The sequence below is a fragment of the Cydia strobilella genome, chromosome 20 (genome assembly GCF_947568885.1).
Source record: "Cydia strobilella chromosome 20, ilCydStro3.1, whole genome shotgun sequence".
NCBI lineage: Eukaryota > Metazoa > Arthropoda > Insecta > Lepidoptera > Tortricidae > Cydia > Cydia strobilella.
Window position 1 is genome coordinate 3,904,661 of NC_086060.1, and position 16,790 is coordinate 3,921,450.

Consider the following 16,790-nt stretch of genomic DNA (forward strand, 5'->3'; position numbering starts at 1 on the left):
TTTTTGCGTTTACTGTTTACGAAATAATGGCACTTAGTGACATTTTTTTACGAAATTACGTTAAATTTGTACGACTAACTAACTATAAAATATAGGGGCATGGAAGTGACCTCTAAGACAGGCCAAATTATTTCACATTATCACCATTAGTTTTTAAGCTGACAATATTTTCATTTAATTTGTCATGATAATAGTTTCATTCAGTCTATTCTATTATGTGTGATTCACTTATTAAAGCTCTATTGCTCTTGATATTAAAAACAACTACATATTCTAAAATACTCTTAAAGCTATTTTCATTGTGTCAAGACAAAAAATAACTTAAATATTGTAGGAAAAGAAATATACACAAAATATAAACATAACATTATTACAGCTTCTAAGCTTTTACACGTGGACGGGTTTATTGGAAACATAATGGCATATACATATAACCAAAATAACTAAGTAAAATGTCAATAAATAACACAGACTGCCGATCTACTAGGCTCCGCATTACACAGCGCAACTTTCACCATCCCACTAACCCGGGGTTAACCGGTTAAACCGTTAACCCAGTGTCAAATTGTACGTTAACCATGGTCTCGAGCCATACTCGTACCTATACGATGATATGATGATCGTATTTGTCTACGTCATAGCGTGACACTGGCAGTCACTGCCTCTTTCAATCGCGTGGTGTTCAAAAGTGACACGTGATATAACGTGGATGGAATCCATAATGCGTCTGCTGTGTTCCATCTCTATAAAACTCCGGTAAGCCTCGATCCAGTGGCGTAGCTAGGCGTGGGCGAATGGGGCCTTCGCCCACGGCCTCGCACTTATTAGGGGGGGGGCCTCGCAAAGCCAACCTTTTTATTAACTTGGGAAAACACATTGAAAAGGGCCTCGCAGATGTAGTTTTCGCCCACTGCTAGATTGGTTCACGCTACGCCACTGCCTCGAACTTATTAAAATTATTTATAGCGGGGTGCTCACGTATTATTAATTCGATTTTTAGAAATAGTACACGTCGCTAGCTCGATCGATGTAATCGTTGATCCAGTCAATAATCCTCAAAAATCGATAGAAACATGTCGAGCGTTTATTCAACTTAACCTGTTAAACGCCAAGAATACATAAAGTCATTATTACCTATTCACAACGACAGGACTTAATCGCGTAAAATAATGAGTAAATAATGAGTAAAAATCGTGAAAGTTTAAATCAGTGTAATACATAAAGTCGTTGTTATTAGTCGTGCACACAGCGCCAAGGACAAACTACAGGTGTTATGGCATACGCTGTCAAAGTAACCTTGATACACTCAAGTAAGGTTTACATTTGCTCGCTTTTTACCTTGGCGTGTATAGTATGAATCTTCACCCTAATCCCTAATCTGTTAAACAAAAGCCATAGTTTCTTTTGTGTTGGGCTACCGTGTCTGAGCGCGTGCCAAAGCAACAATGTTGTTTAAAAAGCGGCTGTATCATGGTGGTTTTTAGGTTCAAATTTAAGAACATGAAACATGTTTTGGTAATGTAGGACCATCGACCACCTGAATGTAGGCGAGCGCGTATATAATTACATATATTTGAACCTGAAAACCACCACGATACAGACGCTATTTAAACGACACTGTTTCTTTGGCACGCGCTCAGATACGGAATCCCACCATTCCCACCTCTCCCTCAAAAGGAAAAATGGCTTTTGTTTAACTTAATAGGGTTTTAGGCGTAAAAATCATTTGTTTATGACTTAATAGGTTCAAAAGGTTAATAATACGTAAGTAACCCGTTTAAAACAGTTTTCAGATGTTCCATCTAGGAGATAAACTAATCCGTGATAAATAAATATAAAAAACCGGGCACTGACTAACCCTTCTTAAACTTAATCAAAAGAATACTGCCTATCAAGTACAGAGCGATCCATATTCCAGTGGATAGGAAGCCGTTATACACCATAGGCATGTTTATGGTCCAGCCGCGCTGCAGCATGGAGCGGAGGGATTCCGTGGACTTGGTGAGGGGGAGCACATAACTGATCCATTGGAGGCACTCGTGGAGAGCTGTGGACAAAATTGAACCATTAATATCCTCGTAAGGCCCACTGTCCTATCCATAGTACTAATCCTTCAACGTAATTATAACCGTTTTCTATTGGAACAGTTGGATTTCTTTTGTTCCGTTCGATTTCAAAACAAAAAAAAATGCAACCATATTTCCTTTACAAATTCATATGGCATTTTTTGTATGACAGGCCTTAAGAGCTAAGTGTAAAAATTAAGATTTAAAAAAACCGGACAAGTGCGAGTCGGACTCGCCCCCTGAAGGTTCCGTACTTTTTAGTATTTGTAGTATAGCGGCAACAGAAATACATCGTCTGTGAAAACTGTCTAGCTATCGCGGTTGATGATTTACAGCCTGGTGATAGACAGACGGACAGACGGACAGACGTACAGACGTACAGAGGAGTCTTAGTAATAGGGTCCCGTTTTTACCCTTTTACCCAACCTTTGGGTACGGAACCCTAAAAACATATTACTTAAATTATTTTTGAAATTAAGCCTATCCAAAAGCGACTTGGAGGAAATGTCATATATTCGACGCGTGAAGTATAAAATGCATTTATTCTGTTGTAATTGTACTTTTGTGCATATGACAGCAGCTAGTACCTTAAAGTCAGTCACAAAGCTATATTTATATGATCTGTGGCTATATCCACATACTCACACTCGCTTTGCCCAATAAACCAAGACCAATCAAACCAATTACAAATAGCGGCACAGAGTTGTCAATGTAACAGATTGATGGCCGCTTCGAGCACTTCGTACATGGAGACTATATAAAGGAGCCAAATCTCTATGTATGAAAAGTGTCCATCAAAAAACAGTAATTAGGCGGCGCCACCATACACCGAAATACTACCAAAAACAACCTACTTAATTTGGTCGAGTTATTTGTTGCCTTATATGGTTCATGTTATACTCATGTCCCAGAGCCTAACTAGCGCTACCGGAGAGATAAGGAACTACTATTTAAAGCTGAAAGCGGTCACTTTTGCAACAATTCTGCCATAAGAGATTGGCATCCTTTCTATACCATCCATAACTTCGTAGATTGGCATCCGTTGAGGTTTAGTTTGTCCATTTCATTATAGTATTGGTTTTGATGTCGTGTTTGCAAGAGATACAAAATTGGTGAATTGGGTGAAATAATGTTAAGGTGCATCCACGCCACTTAACGTTTGTGAAGCTACGTCGACTGTGCAGCAGTAAGTATAGTATGAATCTTCTACTACCTAAACGTTCATCCACACCGCAGCAAAGTAACGTTGAGCACTGTGCAACCCGCTAAAATTAGGTAACTTACCTGGTTATCTTTCCCCATATTCAAAAATCAGCTAAAACTATACTTTCTATCTCTGCCTTAAGTTGCCATTTTATATATGCTTGTATATATATATTGTATTGTATATTTATTTGTGTGTTAGGTTTTGTTTTAATACTTATATGTATAAGTAGTAATTGTAGTATGTGTGTTTGTGTTTAATAGTCTCCATATTTAGCTCTTTGCACTACCTGCTGACTTTTGTATGAGTTCTACATTTCCTGCTACCCAAAGGTTGTCTGGAAGAGATCGCTTTTTAGCGATAAGACCGCCTGTTGTTACCTGGTTCTATTTTTCTTTAAATATTTCTTTGTAGTTTTACATGTATGTAAAATGTATAATTTTGGTGCAATTAAGAATATTTACTTACTTACTTATAGTATGAATTTTCTCAAATGATTTTTACGCCTAAGATCCTAATCTGGCACGCGCTCCGACACAATGGCCGACCGCTCCCATAAAAGAAACAATAGCTTTTGTTTAGGACAGATTAGGGTCTTAAGCGTAAAAATCATTTGAGAAAATTCATACTATAACTAGGTTAGTTATCTTATTTGACCGTGTTGCACACCTACCTACTATGATGTATAGTCGCCATCAGATATATCGGAGCAGCCAAGGCGCTCACAAATATCTGAACACGCCTCTATTGTCAAGGCGTTAGAGTGCGTGTTCAGATATTGTAAACACCTCGGCCGCTCCGATATAACTGATGGCGACTGTACACTGTACCTAACGTTCATCCACACCGCAGCAGAGTAACGTTGAGCATGTACTGATGTACCGTAGGTACAACCGGACCTTAGTGTCGTTCGGGTTTTATGATTGTAGCAACATACTCGTAAAACCTTTTAATTGTTAACTATTTCAATAATTTTTTTATTAGGGCGTAAGTACTGTTTGGGAACATTAATTGTTAACATACGATTAAAAATATATTATATTCCTATCATCACAAATACGATTCGTTGCAGATACAAAGTAATTAAACATGAAAAAAAAAAGTTTTTATAATATAAATTCCAATTGATTCCAATTTAAACTTGCCAAAAACTGTGCAAACCTATTATTACGATTCAAGTATCAAAGGTCACATTTATGTGAATAGTATTTTCCAAAATTCTAAGTGTTTACTTATATGCATATGTCCAACGAAATATTAACCTTATCATCTGTATCCCTAGTGTAAATTTCATTCGATAGCGGACGTGACTTACGCGTTTGTGTTAAGTGTCATTTTGTATGGGATTTTGAGTTTCCAAAATTTCCCGCTTGGCGCGCTGTTCAAAATCCCATACAAATTAACATAACGCAAACGCGAACGCTAGTCACGCTATCGAATAAAATTTAAACTAGGTTCTGGCTTAACAAATGCCAATGCCATATTTTATCCACACACACAGAGCTAAACTGTATTTACTCAACTTTGTAATCCTCTTAAAGTAAGAAATAGTGCAAATTGTTGCCAATCGAACAACACTAAAAGCTTCTACAAGTAAAACCATAAAAACACATCCACGTTATAGCAATATAAACTTTATTAGGCACTACTAAAGTTGATTTTCCTTTAAACTTTGGTTTGAAACATTTTATTCCCTGTAATCCCTGTGCGTCGAAGAAAATTGTGTAAAGTAATCAACAGTTCACTAATGGATGCACTTAGATGCACTAGAAAGAGAGGAAAACATCCAATTGAGTGGAGATAGAGCGTATTTTTTCTAAATTAATAGAAACTGAGCGGTGATTTCGAAAGCTAAGCTTTTAGTTAAAAATTTAAATGTTTTTCGTGGTTGGGTTTCTTTAGGTACCTAATCCACTTTATTGTTTGTTATTACGGTGGCATAGAAAATAAAACCTTATAACAACGTTTATATTATGTAGGTACGGTGTACGCAGCGTCTTAAGGAATGTTATACATCCCTATTGAACTTACCTTCAAAAATATGATGAGGGTAATATGCCAAACGGCCAAACAGCATCATTGACTGGAATGACCCAAAAGCAATGAACGTGGTGGTTCTCTACGTATTATTGCCATGTGCCAAACGATGCCGCATTGCAACATCGTATAAACATACAGCGGTTTTCCAGCATCAAAGAGATAATAATAAATAGTAATGGAAATAGGAACTGATAATAATTTTGACGGTTTGCCTTCAATAGGCCAGACAATGCCGCAAAGCATCATGAATGAACGTGACGGTTCTCTCAGTATTAATAATTGATGATAATAATGATGATAAATATTATTGGTTTACCTTCAATAGGCCAGACGATGCCGCATAGCAACATCATTGGCAAGAATGCTCCGAGGGCGATGAACATGACGGTTCTCTCAGTATTAATGGATGGTAATAATGATGGTTTAGCTTCAATAGGCCAGACGATGCCGGATGCCGCATAGCAACGTGATGATTCTCTCAGTATGAATGGATGGTAATAATGATGATTAATATTGATTGTTTACCTTCAATAGGCCAGACGATGCCGCATAGCAACATCATGGGCAGGAAGGACCCGAGAGCGATGAACGTTGCGGTTCTCTCGGTGTCGCAGAGACAGGACACGAAGAAACCTAAAACAATAATGCAAATTAATATACCTACACATACGTATTTAAATAATTCTCTTTTTTAGAACTGTTCCTAATTCAAATATTTTGTAAAAGACGTCCATGTAAAAAATATTCGTAAAAAAAAATTGTCAACGTATTTTGGGCCCTTCTGTATTTAACTAACTTCAATTTTATTATGAATTCATTAAACTTATTAGTAGGTTCGACACGTTCGACAAATTGAATTATTGGGCCACTCTGAAATTTGTCAATAGCCTTAATGGCTATTTTCATAATAATGGACGAATTAGGTCTCTCATTTATAATCTTAATTGATTTATCTTTTTATACCTAAGAACGAATATATGGGATAGACTAAGGATTTTATTTTGATTATAAGAAAATGTTAGCTAGAGAAAATTATTTTGAAAGACCCAGGCCAATATTTGTGCTTTTGAATTTAGAACTTTCTTATATTTCAAACTCTTAATTTGCACTTGTACATGTACGCCGGGACTTACGAGGTTAAAATCATATTTGAAAAAAATTACTGTAAGTATCCACGCTTCAACCCTGTATTCGGTCTGTGTCGTTATCCTTGCCTCCCCCAGGGGGTGGGTTTTCGAAAACAAAGTACAAAAGGCTAGCTTTCAAAACTTCTAATAATAATCCGATATTTTAGACCCCAGCCTACACGAAAAATATTTAATTCATTATTATAATGCGACGTCTGTTCGTATGATTATAAATTTAAATTAAAAACACTTAACAAAATTAAAACAGACAACATTTGGCCCAACCATCTGTTGGTTTATCACAAATAATTTACAAAAAACGGCAACCAACCCTTTTATACCCCTTGGGCCGTTTTCGACAAAAGCAAGTACTCGCTACTCCTCATTTAAATAAGTAGTAGAAAGAGTTCATAACCCCAAGGAGTTTAGACCAATAACTAATCCTGGGCATATGTGGGCTATACCAATTGACAAATGAATTTTGTTTGCACAAACACGAACGATACTACTATTAAAAACTAAATGTCATATTTTGTTAAGTACATAATTGTGACGTTTTCAACCAAATTACTAAACTCATTAAACATTGTCGCTTGTTGATAAGGTTGATTTCTAATTGAAGCCTTACTGACAAGCGACAATAAGTTACCCTTTTGGTTGAAAATAGCACAATTAGATTGTTAGTTCCTTTGTTTCTTCAAATTTTCATCTCTACAACGTCTGTTCTTAAACATCTTATCAAAGAAAAACAAAACACTATTTTCTGAGCACAATAAACTTTAGCTTCTTATATTTTTACAAAATTTCAGTCTTTACCAAAACGACGTAAGCGATGCGTATTTTGTATACGCTTTCAGCTGTTTTGTATAAAAGTACAGTACAGCATTTCAAGTGGAAAAAGGCCTTGATTATGAAGAAAAAACCGGGTAAGCCGGCGGCAGAAATAGGAGGGCAAAAAGTGAAAAGACTGAGGTAGCAATGATAGGTACTTTTTCGAGAGATTTAAAAGAAGATGGCGCACTTTTTAATAATCATATCCCGGTTTTTCGGGAGCAATATCAGTGCGAGTGATTAATTAAATATCGAATTTGGTTTGGTTTGGTGGTCGGTTTGATGGTTTGGTTGGCATTCAAGAAATAAATAAATAATTATTGGTGTTAATATCGATAGCAAGCAATTTCTAAATCTTAATAAACAAATGTGTCGTTTTCAAGCAAAAGGTACCACATTGTCGCTTACCATAAAAAAAAGAAGAAAATAACTTTATTATGCATGAAATATGGTACAAAAGGTGGTCAGACCATATTATACATAAGTAACACATATTTTACCAGCATCTGGCATGCAAAAAACTAAACTAACAGGACTAACTAACTAACTAACTATAAGGACGCTCTGACAGGTTTTTCGTATGAAGATACAAGCAATTTTCGTTCTTATGGTAAGCGACAATGTGGTACCTTTTGCTTGAAAACGTCACAAATATTCTTATTACTTAAGTGTTAGCTTTTTCATGAAGTATTTGCAAACCCTTTTCATTAATTCTAATCGTGACTGACTAGTTATTTTGACAATCATTAAGGGGGGGGGGGGCTCCTGCAAAACTGCAGTTTTTATTTTGAATTTTTTCACCTCTTAATGAAGGGCAAATGTATTGAAAGAATTCACACGGAAACTACACTATACATTTCCGAGGGCAGACTCTAAGAAAAACCTTAAAAGTTTAAAGCTAGCTAAAGAAAAAAACACGAAAACATGCCTAATTTTAATTTATTTTCAATTGTACACCGTTACCCTCCATACTAGTAGCAGTATTATTTTAGTATAAAATAGCTGGTGATATAGCCAAGGGATTTGACCAGCAAAATTTTAATCAGAAGTATACTTTCAGAGTTATTGAGTAAAGCCCTTAAACCCGCGCGATCGTCAAATCTTCCTTCGCAATTATCGCGCGGCGCGGCAAATTTTTATTCCTTTCTTATTTCCTGGGTGTATGCGCCCTCTTAAAATTAAATCAAATAATAATTCAGTAACAAAAACAAAAACAGAAAAACAAAAAACAAATTTACATTTAAAACATAACGGTGATGTGGTACGTAACGTACGTAAGTACAATTTTTATCGACATTGACTTTTAGTAAGTACCACTTTTGTCCTCGTACTTTTTAAACCCACAATTTTTGACCACCAGACCACACACATATACCGGGTGTTTCCTTTAACAGGAGAATTAAATTAAACTGGAGGCTGTACTCCTCAAACTGACCAACATTTGTTCAGCAACTTTTAAATATAACTTGTGTTTTGATTTTCATTATACTCTAAAGTTTATTCTAAGACGCAATGTATTGCAAAATTTGTTATGTTTAAAGGGTGACAAGCAACGTCAAACACACAGATGGCAGCGTACATTGAAAATAATATTTAATTAGTATGAAAAAGGTATAATCTAAAAATTTCATAATTTAAAAAAGTAGCTAAACAAATGTTGGTCAGTTTGAAGCGTACAGCCTCCAGTTTAATTTATTGCTCCTGTTACAGGAAACACCCGGTATATACCATATAAAATGGTAATGGTAATGGTATTTCATATGAAAGGTTAATGTGAAGTAGCTTACATTATAGTTTATCTGTGCTTCAGATCTCGTTTCAAAGTTTTTTCTCGCTGCAGAGCCGAGCAGATATAGCTTAATTGTAGGTGTCACAAGAATTTTCTTGTTACATTTCCGTTTATTTCAGAAGGAAAAATCGTCGGCTGAGAATACGTTTGTGTCATTTTTGAGATGTTTTTTAATTATTCCTAAAATAACAAAAAAATCGGTTTTTGGAAAAAAAAAATTTCAAAAAGGTGCCATATCCGCATTTTACTATAGTATAATAGACAATTGTCACAAAAGTGTTACATATCCAAAACTTTTGTCATGTCATACATTGTACATTGACTCATCAAAAACGGATATGACAATAATAAAAATGCTTTTATTTAATGATTACCACTATATTCAAAATATTTGTATAAATATTTGTATGAATATGATAAATAAGTTCAATATTTCCTAAATGTAAAACTTTTCGAAAAGTATGTTTTGGTTCTTTTCGCTCTCCTGCAAACCAATGTAAGTGGCGGGCGTATGGACCAAACGTATTCTCACCCGACGATATGCATTTTAGTACTGCAGCCCATCAAGACTCGCTATAGCAGGCTTTCAGGGCGTAATATTGCAATATATTCTAGAATAACGATCGTAAAAGAGAACATTTATCTTCCATTCAGAATGGGTCTATTCGAAAGTATCATTGCCTTTTTATATTTATTACATAGATTTTATTATCTACTATTTTATATTACCAGTTTTCACATTGTCCGATCCGATATCGGATGTCGGAAGGAAGTAAAATGTAAGATATATGTGTTTCTCTGTATAGTAGTACTTTACTATAGTACTTTACAAAGCGCGAGGAAATGTTCGCAAGACAACTCCGGGCTCAGTACCAACATCTACTATACCAGCCAGCCTGTACCTCTGATGTATATAGGAGAAATGCTTTTAATATGTGTGTTGTAATATTCAATAACCTCCCTATAGAGCTGAGAATGTTGAAAGAGAACGTATTTAAAATAAAATGAACATTGCTTTTATAGTGTTAAGGATTATTTAAAATTTAAAACAATATTTAAAATGACAAACGCCGATTTTTATTTGACATATGTAATTTATTTTATTTTATTGTTGACTAATGTACCATAATTCTCTCTTTTTTTTCAATTTAATTTCATTGACTGTTTTATTATGATATTGTTTTAATTATTGCATGTTAGTAATTAGTAAATGTACCTTAATGTACCATTTTGTAAATATTTTGCATGTTGATGTTGTGTCGACTGAATACTGTGTAACTATTTTATAAGATCTGATTGTTACGTATTCAAGCAAATAAATATATTCTATTCTATTCTATTCTAGAACGAAATAGTGTCCTGAGTCACAGAATAAATAATAGTACTAGGTACAGAAGTTTCACTCTCCAACAAAACGCGTCTATTACGACAGATATGACCGCTAGGCGGCGCATGGGCGAACAGGCGTCCGTTCCGTAGTGGTGCGCGCCGCGCGGCAATTACTATAGACCACAGAAGCTCAGAACTGGGGGCGGCCGCATGTAAGTACTTGTAGCGGCGCAACGAAATCGTGGAGTCACGCCTGCCTGAGTTTAGGTTGCACTTACCAAAAGTCATCCCGCAGAAGCCATTAAGCACCGTCAACAATATGATCCAGCCGAGAGGCCCGTTGTTGGTGAGGTCGAAGAACACGAAACCAATGAACAGCACCACGGCGGCCTGGGTCATCATCATGAACATCTGGATGCACACGTGCGAGAATAAGATCTCCGTGCCTGCGGATAGAGTTCAATGTTCAATGACGATATTGTGGTAGTAATACGTAAGACCTAACCCAAGCCGGGTTGGGTTAGGATCAAGAATATCGACACGCACGTGCGAAATTAGGATATCCGTGTCTGTGTATAAGGTGCAATTTTCAATGACGATATTGTGGTAGTAATAGTTAATAAGTACACACGGGGGCAGGAAGATTTTGACAATTGCGGCACCAATGCAGCCGGCAATAATATCGCGCTGCAATACCGCAGCAGTAATGCTTGTGTAGTCTTAATCCGAACCATACCTTTATTCTTTATTCTTTCACAATTGCATACATGTATTAATAGGTACAAAAGGTATTAAATATTACAAGAAGTTCTTATATGCTACCCATGCATATGTTCTTATATGTTAGTGGTAATCGTGCTCCAAATAGCAAAAGTTTCGGCAAAAATTGACTAGAGTCGGACCAAGCTAACTCTGCATGGCATTTGCAATGACAAAGCGCAGCAATGTCTTCATTAATGTCAAATTTATATGAAAATAATAAATAAATAGTATATGACATTCTTACACAGATTGACAAAGTCCCGCGGTAAGTTGGGCTTGTGTTGCGGGTACTCAGACAACGATATACATAATATATAAATACTTAAATACATAGAACAAATACACCCATACAAAACACCCATAAAATAATGACGTCTTTAAAGACACTCCCTCACTTTGTTCTGTTCCATGCAAATTTAGCTTAGACGGAATCTCCTTTAGGGACTTAGGTAGTTTTGATTAGGTACGTAATTCTTCAATAAAATCCTGTCTTCCAAAATGAACCACTAAAGGTAGAATTTCTACTTTTACCGGTTATAATTCTAGGTTTCACTATAACGGCCCAGTAATAGATCCGTTGTAGCCTCCATTTTTCTGCAAAGATATACGAAACTCCCCACAAATTAACTTTTCCAAGCGACTACTTCCAACAACTTCAAAACTATGCCCCTGATAGTTACTACTTTCTACTCTAACTTAGAAGAGTGACTTAAATTCACTGAATGTTTACGCTATTTTGGCTTCTAACCTTCGACTGATAAGGGTCATAATCTCGTGCACTAAATTACATAAGGTTACGCTAGATTTCAGGTGGGTAATAGTTGTTTGTTGTTGAATGTTGTTTTCTTTAAAAACTCCTGAACTATGTATGGAGAGGTATATTTTACAAGATGGGACAATAGTAGTATCCTAATGTAAAAGTGCTATTCCTATTACTTTTACAAGTCATTCAAATAAAAAAAAATCAAATAATTATTTCCCATTAATCTGGAAATCATTTTAATATCTTCATTTTGGTCCTAAATGCGTGTAATCCAAGTTTGCTCCATCCCATAAACTAATTTAATGTAAGGAACAAACCGATACAGGTCTTGCAAAATAAAATGTAAAAATGAACACAAAACGAATAAATAATTATATTTCCATACTGACCCCATTTTCTTTGACTTTAGCGAGCGGAAACAAGAAGTTGGAGTAGTTTCCTAATGCTATTTTTATTCCATCAAAACGCTATTTTAGGGACGCGAAAAAGAACAAGTTAGGAAATATTTATGGAAATTGAGTTGGACGTAAAAAAAATGTATACAGTGGATTTCGGTTATAACGACGGAGGGACCACTGTATAGTAGGGCGGCGGAACAGGTTTTAGGTTACTTTTCATTCATGTCATCTAGGATATGGGTAAATATGGTATCAATGCATTCAGTATAATGTCCTGAACACATTTATACTAGATGATAAGCGCGAAAATGGTGGGGGTAGTTACGCGACGTCATAAAACCGGCAGTACAAACTTTTTGGGGATTGTTTTTTTTTTACTTTAGCAACATGGGTACCAAAATGAAAGCAAGTGAAGACCATTTCAAAAATATATGTAAAAGTTGCAGTTTAATGTAACAGAAAATTATACTGTTTTTCAACTTGATGTATTTTTCTTATTTTTTTATATATCTGGTTAATTATTTTAAGCATTATATAGAGGATATTCGCGCACGAGCGCTGAACGCACTGATACCAAATATACCCATATCGAGATGACATGAGCGAAAAACGATTTCTAGTATTTTCGGGGTGTATTTATTGATGTATGAAACTACGTTGCCTCAGGGCTATATAACCGCGAAAATCGAAATTCGCAAATTGCGGGCATTTTTCTCCGTCACTCTAATTACGCCTTCATTCGAGTAAAAGAGAAAGATCCCCGCAATTTGCGAATTTCGGTTTTCGCGGTAGCCCCACAGAACTTCAAATGATATTCGAGTTAGTTTTCGACTGCTGTTGAGAGATTTTGGACTATAGTTATGAGGTTATGAGGTACCTTAATATCTATTTTATTATTTTATTAAATGCAATTTGAAAATAAAATAATAATTACCTGTAATTCCGGACACTAGAGACCTCTCCAAAATGCCTTCGTTCCGTTCAGCCAACATGGAGCTAGTTGTCAGGGCAACAGCCAGGAAGAAAACAATCCTAAACAAAAAGAAAAATATTTATGTTACAAATTATTTTTTCAAATAATCGAATTTAAACTGTCCTGAGACATACTAACATTATAAACTGTAATAGATAACATGCACTACAGAAAAAGTTACCAAGTCCACCGTATATTACAGTTTATAATTTATCAGGATGGCTAAAATATATGTGCATTCCCGTTGCCAGGGAGGTTTTGGGATCATACTGAGCAACTTTTACTATGGGACCAACTACAAAAACGCGAAAAAAATTTTTACCGTCCCATAGAAAATGGACCAGCAAAATGTATGAAACAGTCAATTTTTTTTTCGTGATTTCGTGGGAGATCCCATAGTTAAAGTTGCTCAGTATAATCCCAAAACCTCCTTGGTAACGGGAATGCACTTATTTTTTACCTAGTGTAGTGTGACTACTTAAAAAACAAATCAAAAAAATATTTTATAGAATAATTTGATTTGTTCCCTAGTTGGATACTTTTTTATTTTGTTACTAAACAGAACGTTTTTTTATTATGGGGGAAAAATTCGCCGTAACCGGGTATTTCGGTTCTTTGTATTTCAATTTCTAGCAAATAAAACTAGTTCCAGACATAAATATATGTTACCTAGGTACTTGAATGTTCATATCAGTTCCGATTGTCGTTTTAAAATGAGACCGAGTGTATGGCGGCAGCTAAGGATTCGTGTGACTCTCAAGAGTCCCCGGCAAGCTCGGTTCTCCATACGGTTACGCTCTCATTTTAAAACGACTAGCTAGATTGCTCTGAAACTTTGTACTTACAATAGGATAAGGTATATCTAGGTATGTAATTATTTTATGTAGCTTCAGATACCATAGTAAAAAAAAACCGCGAATTTAAGTTTTTCATACAAAACTTAATTTTGCTCTATTTCGTTTGTTTTATAAACTGGAGCTTTATAAACTAATTACAGACATAGATATACCTCATGTGCAAAGTTTCATTACAATCCAACACGTAGTTTTAAAATGAGAACGAAACTCCGTTTGAAATATCATTGGGGTCAAATAATCTAGTCTAGGTAGGTATGGAACTTATAAGACGTTATTTTGTTACCTAATTATCACCACAAAACAAACACAGTCTATAAAGTTAAAATAAATAATATTATAATCACAAATTCTAACGTGTTTACAAGAATTAAAGCAACAATTATACAGTTCAGAAATAAAGTTAAAGGTAAAGTTCAACCAAAATTAGAATGAATTCAAAACTTTCAAACACTTCTATTTATACGCAATTACCTAATTCAGTTTAGTTTTAAGGTGACTTCGATGTTTTGGTACAGTCGCCATCAGATTTATGGGAGCGCCCGAGGTGCTCACAAATATCTGAACACGCCTCTATTGTCAAGGCGTTAGAGTGCGTGTTCAGATATTTTGAGCACCTCGGGCGCTCTGATATATCTGATGGCGACTGTACACCCATGGCTGTTTGTTTAGGAAAGTGCTTAATGTTTGTTTTATTCAGTCAATTAAATATTATTGATACAAGAAAACTTTTGCTTAGTCATTTTTTTAATCTAAATCTTCACTTTGTTTGGAAACGGTATTCGTATTTTACAATCTGTTACAGTTATGATATTCTTACGGCCTTGCTGCGACCATTATGCGTGCAATAATCAGCGCGAGCTATCATATTATTATTATACAAAACCCTAACATAAGCAAATCTTGTCAGTCGAAAAAGGCGGCAAATTTAAAAAATGTAGGCACGAAGGGATATCGTCCCATAGAAAATTTGAATTTCGCGCCTTTTTCTACTGACAAGATTTGCTTGACCAACTATATTTTAAAACTAGTGGCTCTGTGAGCTGTTGACCTCGCGAGGATTGTAAACTGAATAAATGTATGGCTCCGCCATTTTGAGAAAACTTGGAAAAAAATATTTAAACATCGAACCTACTCACAAATTTTCATGAGAATCGGTTGAGAATAAAATTGCGACCTGTTGAGAAGAACATCCGGACATACGAACACGAACAAGCATTTTAGCCCAAGCTGAAACGGAGTCCATCTCTAACGCTCGGTCAATTTGTAAATCGCTGGATGGCTGTAAAGATCCTGTTACACCTTACTTATTTAGTAGCTTGTTAGAGTCTATCAACTCTATAAGTACCTATTAATAATTGATTGTCCAACTGTCATTTTCACATTAGTGTTTATTAGAAAGAGACAAAATTTAACAAAGGTTTAATAAGTTATTGGAATAATTATGTAAAACTTGGAACATTTAATAAATCCTAGTAAGGACAACTGAATTAAGTGAGGTGAGTTTATTTATTTTGTTCGTAGTGTTCGCTATTAAGTACTATGTTTTTTGTTAATAAATATATTTCCAGTTTGAGGTGTGCTAGGCCTCTAAGCGCCACTTGCACCATCCCTTTAACCCAGGGTTAAGCAGTTAAACCTTTAACCTAGTGTCAAATTGTACTGGTAACCATGGTAACTACAGGTTTAACCGGTTAACCCCGGGTTAGTGGAATGGTGCAAGTAGCGCTATTAGATACGTCTCATAGTGATTCAGTTTTTTTTTATTCATTACATTTCACAGCATAACAGTGATCCAAAGATATCTTTATTAAACCTTTATTACCTGCGCAATATAAAATGCACAGAAATGGCTCGGAGTAGCCACTGAGTGTCGTAAGATGGGACACAAGCTGACAGGCCATAATAATAAATCTGAAGTAAAAGAAAGCTTTTATGGGACGGAAGAACTGTTTATTGGCACGAAATGTACGAGTAAATGTCAATGTTTAAGTTTTAAAAATAGATGAAGAGGAAAGATTTCACAAGATGGTAGATCCTGAAACGCGCAAGGTCCCTTATAATGTTAGTAGAATTAACTTTAAGACGCGTTTAGATCTGGAAGCCATTTGCGAATCACTCGCGCGCTGCACGCGCACTGCACATCGTAAAACGTACCTAATGAATAGAATAGGGTATAAAGGATGACTCACGTTAGACCGGGCAGTATCCGGGCCTGAGCTTCCGGCGCTTCGTTTTCTATGAAAAGCATCACGTGATCACCTGTTATGTCATAGAAAATTAAGCGCCTGAAGCTTCGGCCCGGACACGGCCCGGTCTAACGTGAGTCATCCTTCACTGTATTTAAAATAAATTATTTCACACCATGCATGAAATAAAGCACCAGATATTAGAAAAACATAGATAGCAATTGTTTTTAAACACAATTTATATTTAATCAATCGGATTGAAGTATAAAAAGTAAGTGAGTTGACGGTGACGTCATTGTGTAATGTTTCATATAAATTCCATATTAGAAAATCGTTTTGACAGTTCAAAAAGAGAAACTAATTTGACTAGTAGGAGAATACCCTAAAAGATCACCAGCTTAGCATCAGCGTATGCTTGTTTGCCACCAACGTGGTCTAAGAAAAAAAGATTTTCTTAAACAAGAG

General features: G+C 35.6%; 1 protein-coding gene across 1 annotated transcript in view; it reads right to left on the reverse strand.

Moving 5' to 3' along the window:
* Positions 1-1,718: 1,718 nt before the first annotated feature.
* LOC134750484 (ABC transporter G family member 20) overlaps positions 1,719-16,790 on the reverse strand; it is a 44,681-nt gene continuing 29,609 nt past the window's right edge. Inside the window, exons 13-16 of the mRNA XM_063685659.1 lie at positions 13,244-13,341; positions 10,665-10,832; positions 5,836-5,943; positions 1,719-2,047 (exon numbers count right to left, since the gene is read on the reverse strand). Of these exons, the coding sequence (XP_063541729.1) occupies positions 1,854-2,047; positions 5,836-5,943; positions 10,665-10,832; positions 13,244-13,341 (568 nt within the window). The 3' untranslated portion in view covers positions 1,719-1,853. The remainder of the gene's footprint in view (positions 2,048-5,835; positions 5,944-10,664; positions 10,833-13,243; positions 13,342-16,790) is intronic.